This window comes from Muntiacus reevesi, chromosome 17 (assembly GCF_963930625.1).
Source record: "Muntiacus reevesi chromosome 17, mMunRee1.1, whole genome shotgun sequence".
NCBI classification, from domain to species: domain Eukaryota; kingdom Metazoa; phylum Chordata; class Mammalia; order Artiodactyla; family Cervidae; genus Muntiacus; species Muntiacus reevesi.
Window position 1 is genome coordinate 6,539,928 of NC_089265.1, and position 23,675 is coordinate 6,563,602.

Genomic DNA, 23,675 nt, shown 5'->3' on the forward strand with positions numbered 1-23,675 from the left:
ATAGAATCCCAATAATGTACATATTTTGTATTCATTAAAGGAATCATAAGTGCCTCATGACTTTGCATAGCAAGTCGTAATAACACCTTTCCATATGTCACTTGAGCACAATGGTCATCATTTGTATACCACACACACACGTACACACACAGAAACGCCCTTATGGCAAAAAGCCTTCCCTCTGAGTTGCCACACTGAGTTTGCACACTTGCGCACTCCCCAAGACTTAATCTTGCTGCTGATGAATATCCTCATGCCTAAGAATTTTATAGATAACCCAGTAAAAAATATTAAAAATCAAAAAGGCTAATGGGAAGCAGGCTCGGGAGATGGTGTCAATCTTCTTGGCCCGGTCAATGAAGACCTTCCTCATCTCATCTGGGCTCTTCGGCATTACTTGGACAGGATGGTTGGGGCCCTTTGGGGTCACACCTTCTTTGCTTTGCAGACACGGCCCCATTCCATAAGCTGTGAAGCTGAACCGGCTTTCCCTTATCTCATCATCCTGTCATGAGAAAAATAGAAGCACTGAAGTCATAGAATAAGGCAAGGCATGTATAACAAGTGCTTCAGAACCATAACTGAGGCTTTATCATGATAAATGATAACATTATTATAATGAAAAGATAAAGCATATCAAGGTGAGTTGACTTTTGTTCCCAGTCAAGTTTTAATGATTTATCCTGCTGTATCATATACATGAGTCCATTCAATAAAACTCTCAACTGTTATGTTTTAATGGAAAAACTAAATATTCTGGTATTCTCTACATATTGCCAGACCATCTAAATAAACTGGGCAAGAAAAAATTCTATTTAGCTAATAAGCTATCCAACATCTGTTGGGTCATCAAAAAAGCAAGAGAGTTTCAGAAAAACATCTACTTCTGTGTTATTGACTATGCCAAAGACTTTGACTGTGTGGATCACAATAAACTGTGGAAAATTCTTCAAGAGATGGGAATACCAGACCACCTGACCTGCCTCTTGAGAAATCTGTATGCAGGTCAGGAAGCAACAGTTAGACCTGGACATGGAACAACAGACTAGTTCCAAATCGGGAAAGGAGTACGTCAAGGCTGGATATTGTCACCCTGCTTATTTAACTTACATGCAGAGTACATCATGAAAAATGCTGGGCTGGATGAAGCACAAGCTGGAATCAAGATTGCCAAGAGAAATATCAATAACCTCAGATATGCAGATGACACCACCCTTATGGCAGAAACTGAAGAAGAACTAAAGAGCCTCTTGATGAAAGTGAAAGAGGAGACTGAAAAAGATGGCTTAATACTCAACATTCAGAAAACTAAGATCATAGCATAGAGTCCCATCACTTCATGGCAAGTAGATGGGGAAACAGTGGAAACAGTGGCTGATTTTACTTTTGGGGGCTCCAAAATCACTGCAGATGGTGACTGCAGCCAGGAAATTAAAAGATGCTTACTCCTTGGAAGAAAAGTTATGACCAACCTAGACAGCAAATTAAAAAGCAGAGACATTACTTTGCCATCAAAGGTCCGTCTAGTCAAAGCTATGGCTTTTCTAGTAGTCAGGTATGGATGTGAGAGTTGGACTATAAAGAAAGCTGACCACTGAAGAATTGATGCTTTTGAACTGTGGTGTTGGAGAAGACTTGAGAGTCCCTTGAACTGCAAGGAGTTCCAACCAGTTCATCCTAAAGGAAATCAGTCCTGAATATTCATTGGAAGGACTGATGCTGAAGCTGAAATTCCAATACTTTGGCCACCTGATGCGAAGAGCTGACTGATTTGAAAAGACCCTGATGCTGGGAAAGATTGAAGGTGGGAGAAGGGGATGACAGAGGCTTAGATGGTTGGATGGCATCACCAACTCGATGGACATGAGTTTGAGTATGCTCTGGGAGTTGTTGATGGACAGAGAAGCCTAGCGTGCTACAGTTCATGGGATCGCAAAGAGTCGGACATGACTGAGCAACTGAACTGAATGGAAGATGTATAAGTAATTGACCTTTGAGTAAATAAGTCTGAAATGAAAGCTGATGACCCAAAGTACACGTAACTGTTGTAATCTTACAAAAAAACTGGAAATTGATTTCTTAGCAATCTTTAAAAAGGACGTTCATTTATACTGCCAATAGTTTTCACTTCTGTGGGATTGTTAAGGCTAAATAACTGTTTTCTTTGATTTTTCTTTATCTTTATGGAGAAATAATTGACACAGAACTGTATGAATTTAAGGTGTACTGCATGATGGTTTCCTTGCAAACAATGGCCTTAAGGTAACGGGAATGAGGAATTTGTGCCCTGTGCTGTGGCTCCTGCCCTGGGGGACCTGTGTGGTGGCCTGAAAAGCCGGGGACCAAGAACGCTCTTGAGTGGCTGCCTCCCCACCCCCAAGATGGAGATGCTGTATTTGGTGTATTACCTGCCTTGTGTGCTCCTAGAGGACTGAATAAACACAATATCAGGTTAGAGTCTGTTGTGTCTGGAGGGTCTGACTGATAGTTTGAACCCAAAACCACAGAGGTGGTGATGGAAGGTGACTTGGCTTTCAGACCCTTTCAGTCTCAATGTGGCCCAAGTTTCTGGGAGGGAGTTCTGGTGAGAACTTCACCCTGATCCTCCCTGAGTTTGAAATAGCAAACCCTGCAGGGAAAATACTGGGGATAAATTGTACTATTGGGAGACAGATGACACAGCTGTATGCCCTGTTGAATTAGCAGGAGAGTGATCATTGAGATAAAACCAGTGGGAAACTAGGTTATAAAACAGGGCAAAAATATCACTAATGAACATAGATGCAAAAATCCTTAACAAAATTCTAGCAAACAGAATCCAACAACATATTAAAAAAATCATACACCATGACCAAGTGGGCTTTATCCCAGGAATGCAAGGATTCTTTAATATCCGCAAATCAATCAACGTAATACACCACATTAACAAATTGAAAGATAAAAACCATATGATTATCTCAATAGATGCAGAGAAAGCCTTTGACAAAATTCAACACTCATTTATGATTAAAACTCTCCAGAAAGCAGGAATAGAAGGAACATACCTCAACATAATAAAAGCTATATATGACAAACCCACAGCAAGCATCACCCTCAATGGTGAAAAACTGAAAGCATTTCCTCTGAAATCAGGAACAAGACAAGGATGCCCACTCTCACCACTACTATTCAACATAGTGTTGGAAGTTTTGGCCACAGCGATCAGAGCAGAAAAAGACATAAAAGGAATCCAGATAGGAAAAGAAGAAGTGAAACTCTCGCTGTTTGCAGATGACATGATCCTCTACATAGAAAATCCTAAAGACTCTTCCAGAAAATTACTAGAGCTAATTAATGAATATAGTAAAGTTGCAGGATATAAAATTAACACACAGAAATCCCTTGCATTCCTATACACTAACAATGAGAAAACAGAAAGAGAAATTAAGGAAACAATACCATTCACCATTGCAACAAAAAGAATAAAATACTTAGGAGTATATCTACCTAAAGAAACAAAAGACCTATACATAGAAAACTATAAAACACTGAAGAAAGAAATCAAAGAGGACACAAACAGTTGGAGAAACATACCGTGTTCATAGATTGGAAGAATCAATATTGTCAAAATGGCTATACTACCCAAAGCAATCTATAGATTCAATGCAATCCCTATCAAGCTACCAACGGTATTTTTCACAGAACTAGAACAAATAATTTCACAATTTGTATGGAAATACAAAAAACCTCGAATAGCCAAAGTAATCTTGAGAAAGAAGAATGGAACTGGAGGAATCAACCTGCCTGACTTCAGACTCTACTACAAAGCCACAGTCATCAAGACAGTATGGTACTGGCACAAAGACAGAAATATAGATCAATGGAACAGAATAGAAAGCCCAGAGATAAATCCACGAACCTATGGACAGCTTATCTTTGACAAAGGAGGCAAGGATATACAATGGAAAAAAGACAATCTCTTTAACAAGTGGTGCTGGGAAAACTGGTCAACCACTTGTAAAAGAATGAAACTAGAACACTTTCTAACACCATACACAAAAATAAACTCAAAATGGATTAAAGATCTAAATGTAAGACCAGAAACTATAAAACTCCTAGAGGAGAACATAGGCAAAACACTCTCCGACATAAATCATAGCAAGATCTTCTATGACCCACCTCCCAGAATATTGGAAATAAAAGCAAAAATAAACAAATGGGACCTAATGAAGCTTAAAAGCTTTTACACAACAAAGGAAACTATAAGTAAGGTGAAAAGACAGCCCTCAGATTGGGAGAAAATAATAACAAATGAGGAAACAGACAAAGGAATAATCTCAAAAATATACAAGCAACTCCTGAAGCTCAATTCCAGAAAAATAAATGACCCAATCAAAAAATGGGCCAAAGAACTAAACAGACATTTCTCCAAAGAAGACATACAGATGGTTAACAAACACATGAAAAGATGCTCCACATCACTCATTATCAGAGAAATGCAAATCAAAACCACAGTGAGGTACCATTACACGCCAGTCAGGATGGCTGCTATCCAAAAGTCTACAAGCAATAACTGCTGGAGAGGGTGTGGAGAAAAGGGAACCCTCTTACACTGTTGGTGGGAATGCAAACTAGTACAGCCACTATGGAAAACAGTGTGGAGATTTCTTAAAAAACTGGAAATAGAACTGCCATATGACCCAGCAATACCACTTCTGGGCATACACACTGAGGAATCCAGATCTGAAAGAGACACGTGCACCCCAATGTTCATCGCAGCACTGTTTATAATAGCCAGGACATGGAAGCAACCTAGATGCCCATCAGCAGATGAATGGATAAGGAAGCTGTGGTACATATACACCATGGAATATTACTCAGTCGTTAAAAAGAATTGATTTGAATCAGTTCTAATGAGATGGATGAAACTGGAGCCCATTATACAGAGTGAAGTAAGCCAGAAAGATAAAGAACATTACAGCATACTAACACATATATATGGAATTTAGAAAGATGGTAATGATAACCCTATATGCAAAACAGAAAAAGAGACACAGAAGTACAGAACAGACTTTTGAACTCTGGGGGAGAACGTGAGGGTGAGATGTTTTGAAAGAACAGCATGTATATTATCTATGGTGAAACAGACCACCAGCCCAGGTGGGATGCATGAGTCAAGTGCTCGGGCCTGGTGCACTGGGAGGACCCTGAGGAGTCGGGCGGAGAGGGAGGTGGGAGGGGGGATCGGGATGGGGAATACGCGTAACTATATGGCTGATTTATGTCAATGTATGACAAAACCCACTGAAATGTTGTGAAGTGATTGGCCTCCAACTAATAAAATAGTATTTTAAAAAATTAATTAATTAATTAATTTTTTAAAAAATTAAAAAGAAAAAAAAAAGCAGGCAAAGTGGTTCAAGATATAACTGATAATTGATAATCCCTGTGCAACGGGTTTCACAGGGGGCCCTAGTGGTAAACAACCTGACTGCAATGCAGGAGACATAAGAGATGTGGGTTCCATCCCTGGGTCAGGAAAATTACCTGGAGGAGGGTATGGCAATCCACTCCAGTATTCTTGCCTGGGAAATCCCACAGACAGAGGAGCCTGGCAGGCTACAATCCATGGGAGTCTCAAAGAGTCAGACATGACTTAGTGGCTAAACAAAAATTAATAATAATAATAGAAGGAAAATAAATTAGATTCCTCAAGCCTTATCCTCTTACCTACATTCTGGTAGACACGGTGATTCAGGGAGAGCCCTAGGCCTGGTTTCCCAGGTGGCTCTCCTTTGGGCAAGGAAGGAGGGGATGTATGATTTGTGGAGGAGTTTACCCTAGCAGCTGACATGCTGGGTCTCACTGATGGGAAAAAAAAAAAAAAATCTGGGCCATTCAGAAGAAAGAGCTTGGCTAGAGAGGAATCTATCTGTCAGCTCTCTTGACTTTTAAAACTCAGACTGAAAAGAGCAAAAATGGACAGGATTCCTATGAAAGGTTTCCTGGCAGGTTGTCGCCAGTTGGGAGGAAGGAAATTGTTTCAAGTTCCTGCAGCTGCTTCCCTTAAAGAACCCTGTTCAATCTGCTGCTTTCATCCCAGAAGTTAATCCAGTGATGCCAGTGGGAATGCAAACCAAAGGGGCTGACAGGGTGGCTGAATTGACTCCATCTGCAAAGACAGAAAGTCTGAAGGCCAAGTTCTCCTTGCCCAGTTCTGAGTGGGGTCCCAGACTGTGCCATGGTTAACATTGAATAGCCATGGGTGGTAAAAACAGCTCTTTGGGACGGTGGAAGCCAGTGTACCATGTGCAATCAGACTGTTGGAAAAAGAGAAAATGATATTAAGAATAATATTAAGAAGCTGATGGGGCACAGTGATGCTGGGTTCATAGGCATCATGGTCATAGTAAAATGACCGTGATGACATGCAGATAGGAAAATAAGGGACTAAGATATATCTAGTGGGCTTCCCTTGTAGCTCATGGACAGAAGAGCCTGGCAGCCTACAGTCCATGGGGTTGCAGGAGTCGGACACAACTTAACGACTAAACCACCACCAAGATATATCCCTGATGGCTCAGCTGGTAAAGAATCCATCTACAATGCAGGAGACCCTGGTTTGGTTCCTGGGTTGGGAAGCTCCTCTGGAGAAAGGGAAAGGCTATCCACTCTAGTATTCTGGCTTGGAGAATTCCAAGGACTCTATAGTCCATGGGGTTGCAAATAGTCGGACATGAGTGAGCAACTTTCACTTTCACTTTCAAGACACATCCAGTAGGTGGCATCAGCCAACGACTAAATGTATTAATATAATTGAAAAGGATGTGACCATGAATGAAGGAACTGGCCATTTTCTGTCTTGAGCCCAATCTTGGCCTATGGTTCCTTATGCCTGCTGCGTGTAGTCGTGTCCAGCTCTTTGATGGCTGAACACTTGAGTTCACTAAGGAAATCCCCCCAACAGCCTCTACCAGATGGACATGACAAAAACTGTTTAGGAGTTTCATTATAGGAATTCCAGGGTAGAATTCATTAGGTGATAGAGTCCCCATCTAGTTGCTGGCTCAGAAGGAAACTATGTGCCAAGGCAGATGTCTTAGATTGGCTTTTGACATAGTCATGGTGGTATCCAAACCATACGGCAATGGATATAACATGTCCCTCTGTTACCCACTGAAGGCATTGATGTGGTCAGAGCTTGTCCAGAATATTAACAAGATTAAAAAAAAAATTGCTCAAAAATTGCCTTTGGATTCAATCTCCTGAGGACAAGCGCTAACACAAAGCTGACAGATGGAATGCCACTAGGGTCTTTGCCCAGCGCTCTTAGAGGAATCAACTGACTATAGAAGAAATAGGGCTTCCCTGGTGGCTCAGATGGTAGAGAATCTGCCTGCAACGTGGGCGATTTGGGTTCAATCGCTGGATTGGGAAGATCCCCTGGAGAAGGGAATGGCTACCCACTCCAGTATTCTTGCCAGAAGAACTCCATGGACAGAAGAGTCTCACAGGCTACAGACCATGGAGTCACAAAGAGTTGGACAAAACTGAGTGACTTGAGAGAGAGAGTCCATATTGGACTTTGTTTACACTATAACAAAAGCCACAGCTGAAAATACTATTTATGGCTTGAAATAGGCAATTTTGAATCAGTATGGCCCCCTGGGATAGATCTCTTTGGATAAAGGAACACATTTACAAATGATCAGGGTATAAAATGGCCCAAGAGCACAACATAGTTAGGGTATATCAAATTCCATCAGCTCACAGAGCAGTGTTTTAAACAGAAATTAAAACATTATTACTAGGGACTTCCCTGGAAGTCCAGTGGATAAGACTCAGATCATAAACGATAGAAGCTATATTGAAACAAATTCAATAAAGACTTTAAAAATGACCCACACTAAAAATGACACACTAAAAAAAAAAAAAAAAGAAAGAAAGAAACACCATTATCACTAAAGACAGGATGGTCAGGACATGACCGGTTGGCTGGTTGGTTCACTGGACGAGTATGCAGACCACGCGGTGACGGTAAGAAGCAAGTGTCTTTAGAAAGGTTTCTGGGTTTCTGGTAGTGGACGTGTGTGTTTGGCAGCAGGGCGTGGGGGGGATAGGAAGGCTATTACTTAACTCAGTCCCACCTCACAGGTTTCCCTTTTCTATCCTTTTGTATCACCTGATGTCGTGGTTTTGGGTCCACAACTGTATTTTCCAGTTGAAGGGCTCATTTCTACACATCATACTATATGTATTTATTTAGACTAGAAAGCCATTCATGCTCCCTGTGGAAGCGGGATCTAAAAGTCCTGTGTGCTTGAGTAGCTGGAAGGCCTCCCACTTAGATGAAGACACTTTATCTGCTGTCTGTCTTGCTTCTTATCCTACTGAATAGCTGAGCAAATGACATATGAGATCAAAGCTTATTTCTGTCTTGAAAGTACAAATGCCTCCTCAAACCTGTAATCACAGCTATGGAGCTGCACTGACAAAGCCACTTTACTTTGAAAATTGATTTTAATAGAAAGTGACAGTTTTGAAAAATTGAAACTTCAACAGCATCATGCAGCATTGGCCTAGCATGAAACCTGGCCATAATTTGTAAAATGACCATATTCTATGTGCATGCAATAATGACAGTCCAGGCCAGGACAAGACTTCTGACACTGAGGTCCATGTAACAGCTGTCTCAGAATCATTTGGAGGCATGGCTGAGATCCAGTTTTCTGGATCTCAATTGCACAGACTTTCACTCATTAACATTTAGGTTGTCCCTGTCATCTGCATTTCCAAGCTCTCCAGGTGATCATAATGCTCAAATGTGTAGAAACAAAAATTCCCAAAAGACACAATGCAGCTATCCTAGTTAGCTGGAATTCATGGTGATGTAACATTTTTTTAATTCCTCTAACACTTTCTAATTTAAATTTTAAGTGGTAGTTTATGAAAACATACTCTGTAATGACATTTGGGCTAATACTGAGGTATTATTTTATTTTTTAACAATTCCTGTCTTTAAGTAAGGCTGTGTCTAAGAGAGGCTGTATGTGAGCCTATTTATGTGAACTGTATCTTTATTCATTTTTAAATTTATGATGGACCAAAGAATATTTTAGGAATAGAACTTTGACAATTACATTTTATAATGTGATTTGGTGCTGTGTTGTTTTCAAAAGCATCTGGGATATGATTTCACTAACAAATATATCACCAGTGGCTTTTCTGTTAATTTTGGAGGTGAAGAAATAGAAATCTTCCATTTCAGTAAAAAATATTTTCCTTGTTAAAACCTGTCATTCAAACATTTATGGGGGGCTTCCCAGGTGGCACAGTGGTAAAGAACCTGCCTGCCAGTGCAAGAGACGCAGGTCTGATCCCTGGGCCAAGAAAGTCCCCTGGAGTAGAAATGGCAACCCATTCCAGTGTTCCTGCTTGGAAAAGTCCATGGACAGAGGAGCCTGGTGGGCTACAGTTGATGAGGCTGCAGAAACTCAGACATGACTGAGTGACTAAGCACATAACTAAAAAGTATATCAAGTTATTTTATGACAACTAATTTTTTTGCTTTGTAAAACTCAGTCAAAAGATTATCCTGTGTTTATGTATGTTTACGAGTGCAGTGATATTCTTATTCCAATTAGCACTCAAATGTTTTTTGAGATAATTCAATTTTCTGGAGCTACCTTCAGCTTGGCTTTCTAATCAAGTGAAGGCCACAAAAGCAAGGTTTAGACAAACATCTAAAATGTTTGACTCACTATAGGTTAGCCAGTGTTTAAAGTTTATGATATTAAGCCCCTTTACAACTCAAAATATAGACAATAATAAAGATTAAATAGAATGAATTAAAAATGAACTAAAGAACATGGCTGATTCAAGAAGTAAAATTGAAGAAACAGCTTAGTTTACCCACAAGTCAATCATCTCAATATGCTTCAAGCAAGTTAGAAGGATAGGCAATAAAAAATATAAAAAGTCATTTTGTTGGTGCATAATTCTTTCTACAGGAGGACCTGTTTTCACTAAATATGGAAATGAGAAAAATATTTCAATAATTAAGCAACAATACCATTCTGTGAAACATTCTCAGTTCTTTTCCACTTTAATTTAGAGAAATATGCCAAAGATTGACTCATGTAACAGGCATATTATAACTAGAATTATTACAGAAAGAAAATTCATGGGCAGATACAGTTATTCAATTGAATTTCTTCATCTTTATCATCAAACATAATATACTATCATGTATATGAGAAAAGAATTAATTTCCTATCCTCTTCTTAGTTTTAAAATAGCAACAAAAAAATCTTATCTGTTTGCTGGCATGGTGAAAGCATGAAGATTGCTAGTGAGTAGTTACAAATTATTAATCATATAACCCAGACTGAATGATGATTAATTATAACAATTGCTGTGAGATACAACAGCATTAAATATGTTACTTTCATCCTGATGTTTTCCCCCTAGTGGATACCTTTGAGATGTTGTTTATGCAATGAAGAGGCTAAGTAAATTATCCTAAAGGTTGTTTTGTTTAAATAACTTTCTGTAACTTTTAATTGTCAAATAGGAAAATGAAAGAAGGAGGAAAAGCAAATGGATATTAATCCCCATTTATATGATTTCAAAGTATGTAGATTTTTTTTAATGTTTTTAAATTTTTTTGAAAATTGCTAATTAACAAAACAATGGCTTGTTTTTGTTGAGAGAAATAAGCATCACTTAGAAAATTCTAAGGCTAGGTGAAGTATGTGAATGAATTAAAAGTTGTTCTCTAAAATAAGTATCAGCCTAAAACAAAAATCTTGTTTATTAAACATCTATGTACATTTCCATATCACCCACCCAAATATGGAAGACTTAAAAGAATACAACTATGTATGCTGTTAAAAACTTTAGACTTACAAGTCAATTGTCAATATAAAATTCTTTGAAATTTAGCTCCCAGGAGAACCTTGCTTTTGTTATAGATGACATATGAATTAGCTGGGCTTCCCAGGTGGCTCAGATAGTAAAGAATTAGCCTGCAATGCAGGAGACCCAGGTTCAGTCCCTGACTCAGGAAGATACCCTGGAGAAGGGCATGGCTACCCACTCCAGTATTCTTGCATGAAGAATCCCATGGCTAGAGGAACCTGGTGGGCTACAGTCCATGGGATCACAAAGAGTCAGATACGACTGAGCGACTAACACTTCCACTTTCATGAAGTAGTTATAAATTAGCCAAATTTATGTTTGGTGTATTGAATTTAGATTCAGAAATGGTTTGGAGATTATTGAATAGTAAAATGTAAGCTTAAAAGGATGAATATTTTAGGTGAAACTTTATGAAAATATATATACATACATAGGGGAATTGAAAAGTCAATGAAATAATATTTTTTAAAAATCTGCATATCTGTTTCTAACTTAATGTTCTAGATTCTTTCAGTGCCAACTTATCACCATAGTGTGACATAAGATAATATTTTACAGTAGATAGCATATATAAAAAGCAATGTGCCTATTTTATTTAACTGTGTGATGGAAGTCACTATACAGCATGTGAACTTAAGTAGAGACTATATTACTATATTGAATATTATTTTCCTAAACAGATATTTCAGAGAGTATAGAGCTTTAAGAAATAGTTGTATTTAACATACACTCGGAATACTTGTTGCAGGAAATAATCAAATTTTTATAGTTTTTCTTTTACATAAGAAGAAATTTCTAACCTCTGTACATCAGTCATTCAAGTAGACTTTAGCTTGAAATTGTTGAGAAACTACTTTTTTTCAAGTATATATCAAATACTTACCTATTGAAAGAATATCTTCTATTCTAGAATATAGCATAAACTGACCTCCAATGGAAACTTTATAAAATAATTCCATGTATACATGTACTACATTCCTTCCAACCATGAAGCTTCATCCGTTCAACCAAAATAGTATACATATATATTTATAACTGGGCTTCCCTGGTGGCTCAGTGGTTAAGAATCTGCCTGCAATGCAAGAGACCCAGGTTCAATCCCTGAGTCAGGAAGATTCCCTGGAGAAGGGAATGGCAATCCACTCTGGTATGCTTGACTGGAAAATTCCATGGACAGAGGAGCTTGGTGGGCTACAGTCCATGGGGTCACAAAGAATCGGACACAGCAGAGCGACTAACACTTTTTTCACATTTTTCACATTTATATCTGTCCTAAATTTATATTTATTTTCATATTTATATTCTAGACCTCACAAAGAGTATTAATACAAGGCAGAAAAATCAATTATTTGTTATTCTTAATAGTTACCTTGAGTTACTTTTTAAAGTAATACAGGACATAAATACATACATAAATAAGTTTTTGTACAGATAATCAAAATACAGTGAATTATTTTAAAAAGAAAACAAGCAAAAATATACACTTGGCAATTAGTTTTTGAATCTAGAATTTGTGGTCCATTCTTATTTCATTTGCATACACAAGTAACAATATACAAGAATAAGCAGGAAGATATACTAGAACACCACGTCTATGTATTTTCACTCAGCAAACTTGCATTATTACATTGCAAAGCAAAAGCTGTATGAAATGCATTAAAGCAATCCCATATCATCCATATTTCTCAACAAATTACATATGTTCAGAAATATTTCTGCATGTGTTTAAACCGTCCAGGACTAAAGTAATGATATCATACATGGGAAGAGCAGCTTCTAACCAAAATACTTTTGTATCATGCATACACCCACACACACAGCACTGGGCATAAGCATTTATGGCAGGGTGCGGTGGTGTGTGATTGGCACACAGCAGGCTAAAACAGTGTGGGGTGGGGAAATTTGGATAAAAGTGCAAATGTGTATTCTTTCACAGTGACAAAAAGGATCCCTTGTACCTTTACAGGGGAAAAGGTAAGGTGTAAAAGATCACATGCAGTGCCTAGGCCAAATGCTAAACCAAGCTAAAACTTTCCCCGGAATAATATGTTTATCAGTGTAAGGCCCTTTGTTATGTGAAGCTTTCTATAATGGGACAATTTTATTTACTGCTGCTTCTGCCGAATTAAAATACTATGAAAAACATGCAAATCAGTACTCATAAAAGGAAAGGGTATTCGGTTAATTTTTAGACTTATCTTGATTATATTAATTTAATAATTTAGATTGCTCAGACTGTCACTAAGCAAAGTAGATACTTTTGGGTTTTTTTTAATGATTAATTCATTTGGCCCAGAGGGCTATAGGTTGAGAAAAATTGTTTTCAAAAAGTGAAAATGATCAACCTTAATTATCATCAACCTGAATGATAATTAGAATGTTATAAAAATAAATGTGATACATATATTTCTAATCAAATGTATTTTCATTTATTGTATTTGTAAAATGTATTTGCATTTTCTTAAATAATATAGTTAGTAAACCATATTGTTTCTTTTTTAAAAAATAAGTATTTATTGAATGCTAGCAAAGGAAATTCGTATTTTCATCAGAGCTATTTTTGCACTGTTTTGTCATGCAATATCTAATTGAATATATATTTCATACTAACACTCCTTATGTACTGTTTAGTTACTAAAAATTTAAATGTATACCCCTCCCAAAGAGACAACTATGCGTCATTATGAAAATTCAAAGCAATGAATTTTTTTAAAAAATTAGTTAGGATAATTGAGTAAAACTAATTGGATCATGTGAATTTTCCCCCAGGAATGAAAATTGAAGTAGGTAGTTACAGTGGGAACAACTATGAAATTTTAGTAGAAAAGAAAAATAGTAGAGGGAGTATTATAATATAGGAATATAATTAATAACTGCTTTAAAATAATCTTTGATCTAGATACTTGTTATGAAATTAAGATCACTTCACTATTCATCTAACAGTATGTCTGTTGTGTATTCACCTTGTTATGTCTATTCTTAACTGAGATTTGTGGTAAAAATCATCAGGAGAGGTATTTTTTAATATACTTTATTCCAGAAATTTTAATTTAGTAGACTGGACTATTTGAATATGATTTCCCAAGCTAAATTCTTGGCTTTGAGTATATTTAAAATTTAATCAGAGTGATATATTATGGATCTCCAAGTCAAATTACTAGTATGCTCTACTGTAGATTACATTTCTAAACAGCCATTCTAATTGGAGGTGTGTCCTTGTGATCTATTTTTAATCAAATATTTTTAAGGATGCTACAGTCAAAACCAAAATCATTCATTTACTCTAAAGAATCTCAACATATCTTAACATTAAAAATAGTTTCTAAAGATACATAAGTTGGAGAAAGCATTTTATTTTTGCCTTATTTTTAGGTCTATTTTCTGGCAAGAGGAGCTGTTTTCAGAACTTATTTGTATAAATAAATGTCCCATCTATTTTGCAACTATTTTTGTCAAAGTGTATGATTATTTTCTCTACAGAGAATATTATAAGATACATGTGATATTTCTGTTTAATATATATTTAAAAAGTATTTTGACCAAACAAATAACTCAGTTCATAGAATGAAAGATAACATTTCAAATTTTTTTACCTGAGTGAAGAGAGACAAAGGGAATTGTTAGAAAAAGAGAATATCCTTAGCTGAAGGGGATTGGTGGTTGTTCACCTTTAAGTGTGCAGGGGTCTGTGTTTCCCCACCCAACACTGCCTGAGTGCAGAGGATGCTGTCTGCTTTTTTTCAAACTGATGACCACATTCTTCTACTTAGAGTTAAGAAAATGAATTTACCGTGTCTGAGAAACGGTAAAACTTCTCCAATGCAAAAGCTTCTGTCTGTGGGAAGGTAAAGTGGACCAACAGGGATTGAGAAACCAGAGAATCAAGTCATAGATTGTTAAAATATAATTGCACAATTGGCTTTCATTGCACAGATCATCTTAACAAATGTATGTATCAATTAATAGTTTCTCACATACACAAGCTATCCAGCCCCAGAGTATGAACTAAAAAAAAAAAAAAATTTCTTTACTGCACTGTATCTTAATTACAATATATGTTTGCTGAGTATTTCAAATGGTGATTAGAAATATAATCAGATGTTACTATTTTTGCACTTCGACACTTTTCTAGAGTGCCAGTCACTAGAAAAATTACTCTTGCTGTCTTTTTGTGAGCTAAATAATAAAGGGTGTCAAATATCTTTATCCCAATACACATACAGGTGGTAAAACTAAATAAAGAGTTGCTGTGGTAAGGATTTTTTTAAGGAAGAACCAGAAATGAGTGTCTAAATTTGTAGAGCATTATGTTATCCATTGGCTGCTCTGACTGTCAGATGTGCGGTGGGTGCAGAAAAGGTCTGAGCTTTCATCTCCCCTTGGAACACCACCTGTGTACACCCCTCATTTCTGGTGTTGGCAGCACGTGGCTGATATATCCTACACTGAAGGAAGGAGAAGAAAGGTAGAAAAATGTAGAATGTGAAAAAGTGAATCAAAATGAGAGGGGGAAATAAGTGATGCTTTACTTTTGATTCATGATGTTGGAAGGAAAAATTGTCTTGATCACTCATTCAGGAGGGAAAAAAATGACCACACCTTCACTCCTGGGATACAGAATGCTCTGTCTTACCACCATGTTTCAGCCTGTGCCAGGTATCATGAGAGAGAGGAGCAAATGAGAAGTAAGGGAGGTTAGAAAGAAGGGGAGGGGAGAGACGCGGAGGCAGGTGAGAAAAGTGTAAGGACACCAGCAGACCAGGAGAGGTTGGGGCAGGAGATAAAGTTAATCTCTCCACGAAAATATATGTTAATATATAAATGATGTACTGTAATGTTTATAAAAAACTGGTCAAATACAAGCTCTAGCATTGTTTTTCTGTCAGTCGTCTTACCCAGAGTACTGTATTGCTGAAATTTCTCCCATGCTACAGTGAATTGGAATGTTTACTGGAGCAGGTGATGATTCTGAGGAGTCAATTAGATACTACTGAATAAATTATTGCTTCTGATGTTTAAATTGAGTAGACTCAGCACTGAGAGATCATGGCTTAGGGTTTTTTAAAACATTTTATAAATATATAAATTATAGTCAGTCCTTCAGAAACCATAAAAAATTCTTTAAAAATTAAATTCTTAAAAATGCATGCAATATATAAGCTAGACTATTCATTTTAAGATTTGAGACTGTTTTGACTCAAATATCTCAGTATATTGGATTCTGGTCACAGTTTCCCGTGTAATATATGACTTTGACATTTCTCTATAGCTTGAGTCTATTTGCTTTTTTAAAATGTCAGATGGCACATTCACATTAAACGTAAACTCAAAAATAGGTTGGCTGATAGAAACTCTTTGAGAAAAGGAAAAGGGTTGACTGAAATTATGTGCATATAAAGAGAGATGACCTTATAAGTCTTATTAGAGGGAAACAACCTCATCCTGTACATCCAAACCCAATTAGAAGATTACTTCTACAGTTTCCTGTGGTCTCCCAAGGATATTCCCGATGTATCAGGTGATAGCAAGGCAAAAATACACCTTACTGTGTTTCCAATGGGGATCCAGAAGAAATGTCTCAAAAACACAAAAATATGTACAAAAAAGAGACCACATAGCTTTATATGAACATCAGAGTATTATAAAATAAATCGATGATGTTTGATTAAAACATTCAAGGAATTAGTTCAAAAAAAGAAAAAATTAATAGCAATAGTAGATGACTTGTGTCAAGTAAAGCCATCAGAAACATTACAGCGTTACAAATAAATGATAGATTTTATTAGTTGAAGCAAAAAATGATGTTATTCCAGGACAGATATTAGAAAGAAGTTGATAAAGCTCTCATGTCTCCAGATCTGCTCTGTAAAGTATTGTAAAGCAGCTAGATGTTACTATTTTCTCCCTGACGCAATTTTTGGCAACGTACGTTTCAGTTGGACAAAATCAAAGGACAGTCATCTCTTTGAGTTTCTGTCTCCATTTTCTTTCTGTACATTCCCATTAAACATAACAAATTCACTTTCCAGGGAGAATTGTATCTCAAGGGACTTCATGCATTTAATCACTTACCTTACTCCTCCTCTTTCTTCGAAATCTCAGGAGTTCTTTGTGCTGTCTTGATACAAAATTTACCGCTGCATATTCCAGAAGCGCTGAAAACACAAAAAGGAGGCACACTGCCATCCAGATATCAATGGCTTTGACATATGAGACCTAACCAGGAAAGAGAGAGTGAGAAAACCGACTTGTTACTTCCATGGAGAACAAAAATGGACGTCTGTTCCTAAATTATATCGTTTATATGTTAGAAATTTTTTACTTAAAATTTTTGCAAGTTTTATGTATTAGTCATACATTAAAATGTGTATTTCTTGCTAACATTTTTTTTTTTTCAAATGAAGCACTAGACCAAATGTATGATGAAAGAAAATAAGATGAATTTGATCTTCAGGGTAAGATAGTATCATACTTGAAAAGTGTGCAGTAACACTGTAAGATACCTGCAGAGTAGCAGAATACTTGAAAAAGTCTGAAGTAATATTGAGATATAGAAAATACTGCTGAACTTGTAGCTCCATATTTTCTGAATTAAAATTTATTTTTTACTTTGAAATAATTTTAACCTTACAGACATGTTGGTGGAACAGTAAAAAGAACTCCCAGGTTCAACAGTTGTTAATGTTTACTTACATTTCTCTCCCTCCCCTTAATCTCGATCTCTTATGTTTTTCTCCCTGAATTATTTGACTATTATATGCAGACATGATGCCCTGATACTTCTGTGTTTTTCTAAAAGAAAAGGACACTCTCCTATACACACTCAGTTGACTGACCCTTCAGGGCTCAGGATAAATTTTGCCAAAATCTGATTCTGAATCCTATGACATCTGTGCTTACCTGAACACACTGCACTGTAATTGCTTATTTCTTGTTTTCTTTTTGTTTAGAGTGTGAACTCTTTGAGGACAGATGGCATTCATTTTGTTCACCATCACAGTAGTGTGTGTGTATATTTGCTGACTGAGTGAGCAGATAAATGAAGGTGCAAAATGTTAAAACACCAGGGAGGAGGGGGCCATAGATGATGATTCATGTGGAAATTCACTATCTCAAGTGATGCTCTGTTAATACCTTGAACTGAATTGATTTTCTTTTAAAAAGAAGTGTCAACTTACACCACTTCCAGTGGTGTCAACTTACATGTGAGATGTGCCAACATGGGGGCCCTCTGCATCTCCTGTATCTTAAGTGTGATTTGTGCTGATCAGAAAGAACTCTACCAAGCAGAGAGATGTATGCCCTCAGTTTATTCCATGGTTGTACTAAGTGTCCATATATTTGTAAAGCATAGATTTAAATCTCATGAGTTCTGCAATTGTGTCAGAAATTTCTGGCTGCCCTCAAATGCATATGGTCCCAGAAGATGTAATACAGTTTTCACAGGCACCATCTCAAGCTACACCATTCCTTGGAAAAAGTGTGTATGCATTTTTTTTTCAACAACCTGGATCTATGACATGAACCAAGAGATCAAATAAGAAATTTGGTTTTCAAATGAACCTGACAACTGTTTTCCTTTGACAATAGAACTATGCAAACATCATCTATGCAGCCCACATTCTGCTTCTTGTGATCAATACTTGATTGTTGAGACTGAAAAGTCAACTCTCCTCATCCTCTCCTCTGACTCCCACCAACTTCCATTCTCTCTCTTCTCCATCCTCACTGACCCTCCAAGAACAGCAAGCACAGGCCCTGGAAGGTTTGGGACTCTAGCACTAGTAACTTTAAAATAACACAGCAGTGGGACTTCACTGGTGGTTAAGTGGTTAAGATTCTGCGTTTCCAATGCAGGGGGCATGGGTCTGATCCTTGGTCAGGGAACTGAGATCCTATATGCCATAAGAAACAAAAATAAATAAATAATTTAAATAATTCTACCTGTTTAAAAAATAAATAAAACAGCAGTTTCCTCGCCAACACATTGACAACATACTCATGACATACGACACTCATCCCCTGTGATTCTGCTACCATCTTGTCTCCACCCACCCCTGCCCCTGTCCTTTGTAGCAGCCTCACTCTGATCCAGCCAGTCCCCCGGACCACCTTGCCATGGTCCCATCGTCCACTGTGCTATTGGAAACGTGATCGCATTTTAGGTAACAGTCTTTCCTTGGTGTTATCCCTTGGGTACAGGAGCATGAGAAAATGAAGCCTAAATGTCTGCTGACTAGACACACTGGCCGGGAGGGCCGTTGTCTTGGAAACCAATCCAAAGCCACTTGTGGAAGACCGCTTCCTTCCTGAAGCGCGCTCTTCCCCAGCTTCTTGACCTGTATTCTTTGGGTTTCCTCCCTCCACCCCACCCTACTCGGCTCTGTAGGCCTCTCCTCTTCTTCCTGAGATCCTCAGAGACACGGCCTGGGCCCCTTATGTTCTCACACTGAAACTTGTCACTTTCAGCCCTTAACTATTACTTTGGACCCAGTTCCTCCTTTGCACTCAAGGCCCCCAGCCTCCCGTTTCCTGACGAAACCTCCCCCTCGCCAGTTTCTTACATGACAGTAGCTTTTGGATGTCTCAGGCTCCTCAGACTTCATTTGACTGAGAAAGAAGCTGGGAATCTCTACTGGACTCAACCAGCAAACACACACAACTGCCTCTTTCTCCTCATTAAAGGCTAGATTCTATTCATCTCCAAATCTCACATAAAAAAACCAAGTCTGGGAATCCTACCTTTTTGCTATTTCTGAAATTTATCATTTTCTGTCCTTTCTTACTGACATTGTATCGTGTATTGATCTCAACCACCATAATGTGCTTCTCAGTTTCTCTTAGGGCTGAAGTTACAAAGAGAGTAAGACAGACAAGGTCTATCTTTTTTAAAATTGGGGTATAATTGCTTTACAATGTTGTGTTAGTTTCTGCTGTATACAACAAAGTGAATCAGCTACATGTATACATACATGTATTGTCTCCATCTGGGACCTCCCTCTTACCCCTCATCCCCCTCTAAGTCATCACAGAGCACTGAACTGAGTTCCCTGTGCTATTGGAACCAACATTCAAGAGGGGGGAAATAGACAGCAAAAAATAATCACATAAATAAAGTTAATTTAAGAGAACTGCAATAATAAAACCCCTGTAGAGTCATGGGAAAGGGACAGTGTGAAGGAGGCTGTTAGGTGGGTACAGTCCCTGAAGGCCTCTCTGAGGGTGTGATACAACGACCATCTCAGGCCACTTTCTTACTTGCCCATCATTCTTCACATTTCTTCCTCTTGTTCTTAGCAAAGAGACCAGTGAACAAGCTCCATCCTACCTCAGCAGCTTTGAACTCCCTGTTACTTCTGTCTGAAACACTCTTTCCTTTATGGAACCCCTGTTAAATCCTTCAGACTTTAGCTTAAAAGCCATGATTTCAGGGAAACCTTCTCCAAATGCTCAGATCAGTACAGTCCTTCTCACCTTCTTACCTCCACTTTCCTCCTAGAACCCATCTCTCAGATGACTCATTGCAGTTGTAATGATATTTATCTGTGGGTAGTTCTTACAAGGTGCCTTCTGGAGAGCATCATTTAAATGCCCCCCACCCTGCAGCTAATTACTCTGTTCCACAATCCCTAAGGGCCATTTTCCTAAAACTTTGGGTGGAGGAATGCAAAAACGAGTATGTCCCTGAGGATTTCAAGGTGAAATATCTATATTGATATTTTAGCAAACTATGTGTTGACAGCAAACACCAAATAATTAATCTTATTATTGAACTTGCCCCACTGTATCATCATTATCCATTTACATATCTTTCTCCTTTTAGGCTAATGTATCTTGTGAGTTGAGGCAAGAGCCAGGTCTTATCCACCTTTGTGTTTCAAGGACCTAACACAGTGCCAGTTATATGATGGGCTCTCAGATAATATTCAATTGATTGAACCATGTGGAATGACTTGCAACCACTGGCCATTTTTTATAAAAGAAATAATTATAATAACTAGCACGCCAGGAGGGTTCTTAGGAGTGTCTGTAGAACTACTGAGTGTTCTTAGTAACTGTCCGAAAGTAACACTTTTCATTCACACAACTATTCCTCTTTTTAAGGTGAGGAGACTGAGAAAAGTGAAATAACTTGTCATTATATACACTCAGTTCAGTTCAGTTCAGCTCAGTAGCTCAGTCCTGTCCGACTCTTTGTGACCCCATGAATTGCAGCATGACAGGCTTCCCTGTCCATCATCAGCTCCCAGAGCTTGCTCAAACTCATGTCCATCAAGTCAGTGATGCCATCCAACCATCTAATCCTCTGTCATCCCTTTACACTACCGTGTGTAAAATAGATAGCTAGCAGGAAGCTGTTGTGTAACACAGGAGCTCAGCTCAGTGTCCTGTGATGATCTGGAGGGGTGGGGAGGGTGGGAGGTCCAAGAGGGAGGAGTATATATGTAAGTATAGATGATTCACGCTGTTGTGCAGCAGAAATTAACACAATATTGTAAAGCAATTACAGTCCAATAAAAAAAATAACATCACATAGCTACTGCTATACACTGTGATACACACAGTCACAAGAATTAAGTGAACAAGTGTCGTCACACTGTGACCTCAGCTCCTAGTGTGGTCACTCTCTGGAACACTGGTGGTGACCACAGCAGAGGAAAACTAGGGCACAGGTCGTCTCACATTTGGTAATAAATACTCCAGGCTAGAAGAGGCAAAGATCACTGTGCTCAAAACTCATTGTTTATTTGTTTGTGCCTGTATGCTCAGTCATGTCAGGCTCTTTGTGACTCTGTCGGCTGCAGGCTGCCAGCTCCTCTGTCTATGGGATTCTCGAGGCAAGAATACTAGAGTGGGTTACCATTTCCTCCTCCAGGGGATCTTCCAGACCCAGGGATGGAACTGAGTCTCCTGCCTTAGCATTAGCCAGAACTATTTACAGTCAACACGACAAGAACAGATCTGGGAGGTGCAACATCATCCTGTATCTTGAAGGGAGACAAAGCTCACAGGTGGCAGAGTGAGTGGAGGTGGGGAAGGGTCCACTCTGTGCGTATGAAAAAAAAAGAAAAAACAAGAATTCCGACAAGCCCAGGATTGAAGACAAGTGGGACTGTGATCTGATCACTGTGATATCTTGAAGGGAGAACTAAAGCAGCTTTCAGTTCTGTTCAGTTCAGTCTCTCAGTCATGTCCAACTCTGCAACCTCATGGACTGCAGCATGCCAGGCCTCCCTGTCCATCACAAACTCCTGCAGTTTACTCAAACTCAAGTCCATTGAGTTGGTGATGCCATCCAACCATCTCATCCTTTGTCTGTCCCCTTCTCCTCCCACCTTCAGTCTTTCCCAGCATCAGGGTCTTTTCAAATGGGTCAGCTCTTTGCATCAAGTGACCAAAATATTTGAGTTTCAGCTTCAACATCAGTCCTTCCAATGAATATTCAGGACTGATTTCCTTTAGGATGGACTAGTTGGATGTCCTTGCAGTCCAAGGGACTCTCCAGAGTCTTCTCCAACACAACAGTTCAAAAGCATCAATTCTTCAGTGCTCAGCTTTCTTTATAGTCCAACTCTCACACCCATACATGACTACTGGAAAAACCATAACATTGACTAGACAAACCTTTGTTGGCAAAGTAATGTGTCTGCTTTTTAATATGCTGTCTAGCCTGGTCACCATCTGCAGTGATTTTGGAGCTCCCCAAAGTAAAGTCTGCCACTGTTTCTCCATCTATTTGCTAAGAAGTGATGGGACTGGACGCCATGATCTTAGTTTTCTGAATGTTGAGTTTTAAGTCAACTTTTTCACTCTCCTCTTTCACTTTCATCAAGAGTCTCTTTAGTTCTTCACTTTCTACCATAAGGGTGGTGTCATCTGCATATCTGAGGTTATTGATATTTCTCCCAGCAATCTTGATTCCAGCTTGTGCTTCTTCCAGCCCAGCATTTCTCAAGATGTACTCTGCATATAAGTTAAATAAGCAGGGTGCCAATATACAGCCTTGATGAACTCCTTTTCCTATTTGGAACCAGTCTGTTGTTCCAAGTTCGGTTCTAACTGTTGCTTCTTGACCTGCACACAGATTTCTCAAGAAGCAGGTCAGGTGGTCTGGTATTCCCATCGCTTTCAGAATTTTCCACAGTTTATTGTGATCCACACAGTCAAAGGCTTCGGCATAGTCAATAAAGCAGAAATAGGTGTTTTTCTGGAACTCTCTTGCTTTTTCAATGATCAAATGGATGTTGGCAATTTGATCTCTGGTTCCTCTGCCTTTTCTAAATCCAGCTTGAACATCTGGAATTTCATGATTCACGTATTGTTGAAGCCTGGCTTGGAGAATTTTGAGCATTGCTTTACTAGCATGTGAGATGAGTGCAATTGTGCGGTAGTTTGAGCATTCTTTGGGATTGGAATGAAAACTGACCTGTTTCAGTCCTGTGACCACTGTTGAGTTTTCCCAATTTGCTGGCATATTGAGTGCAACACTTTCACAGCATCATTTTTTAGGATTTGAAATAGCTCAACTGGAATTCCATCACCTCCACTAGCTTTCTTTGCAGGGATGCTTCCTAAGGCCCATTGACTTCACAATCTAGGATGTCTGGCTCTAAGTGAGTGATCACACCATCGTGATTATCTGGGTCCTTAAGATCTTTCTTGTACAGTTCTTCTATGTCTTCTTGCCACCTCTTCTTAATATCTTCTGCTTCTGTTAGGCCCATACCATTTCTGTCCTTTATTGTGCCCATCTTTGCATGAAATGTTCCCTTGGT

At 38.4% G+C, this 23,675-nt stretch overlaps 1 protein-coding gene across 2 annotated transcripts in view; it reads right to left on the reverse strand.

The window, feature by feature from the left end:
• Window positions 1–226: 226 nt before the first annotated feature.
• Window positions 227–23,675, reverse strand: part of GLRA3 (glycine receptor alpha 3) — a 177,353-nt gene continuing 153,904 nt past the window's right edge. The window contains exons 8-10 of one of the 2 annotated variants that reach the window (XM_065908200.1): window positions 16,972–17,115; window positions 14,690–14,734; window positions 227–505 (exon numbers count right to left, since the gene is read on the reverse strand). In XM_065908200.1, coding sequence (XP_065764272.1) covers window positions 227–505; window positions 14,690–14,734; window positions 16,972–17,115 — 468 coding nt within the window. The remainder of the gene's footprint in view (window positions 506–14,689; window positions 14,735–16,971; window positions 17,116–23,675) is intronic. The other variant, XM_065908201.1, reaches the window with a different exon arrangement.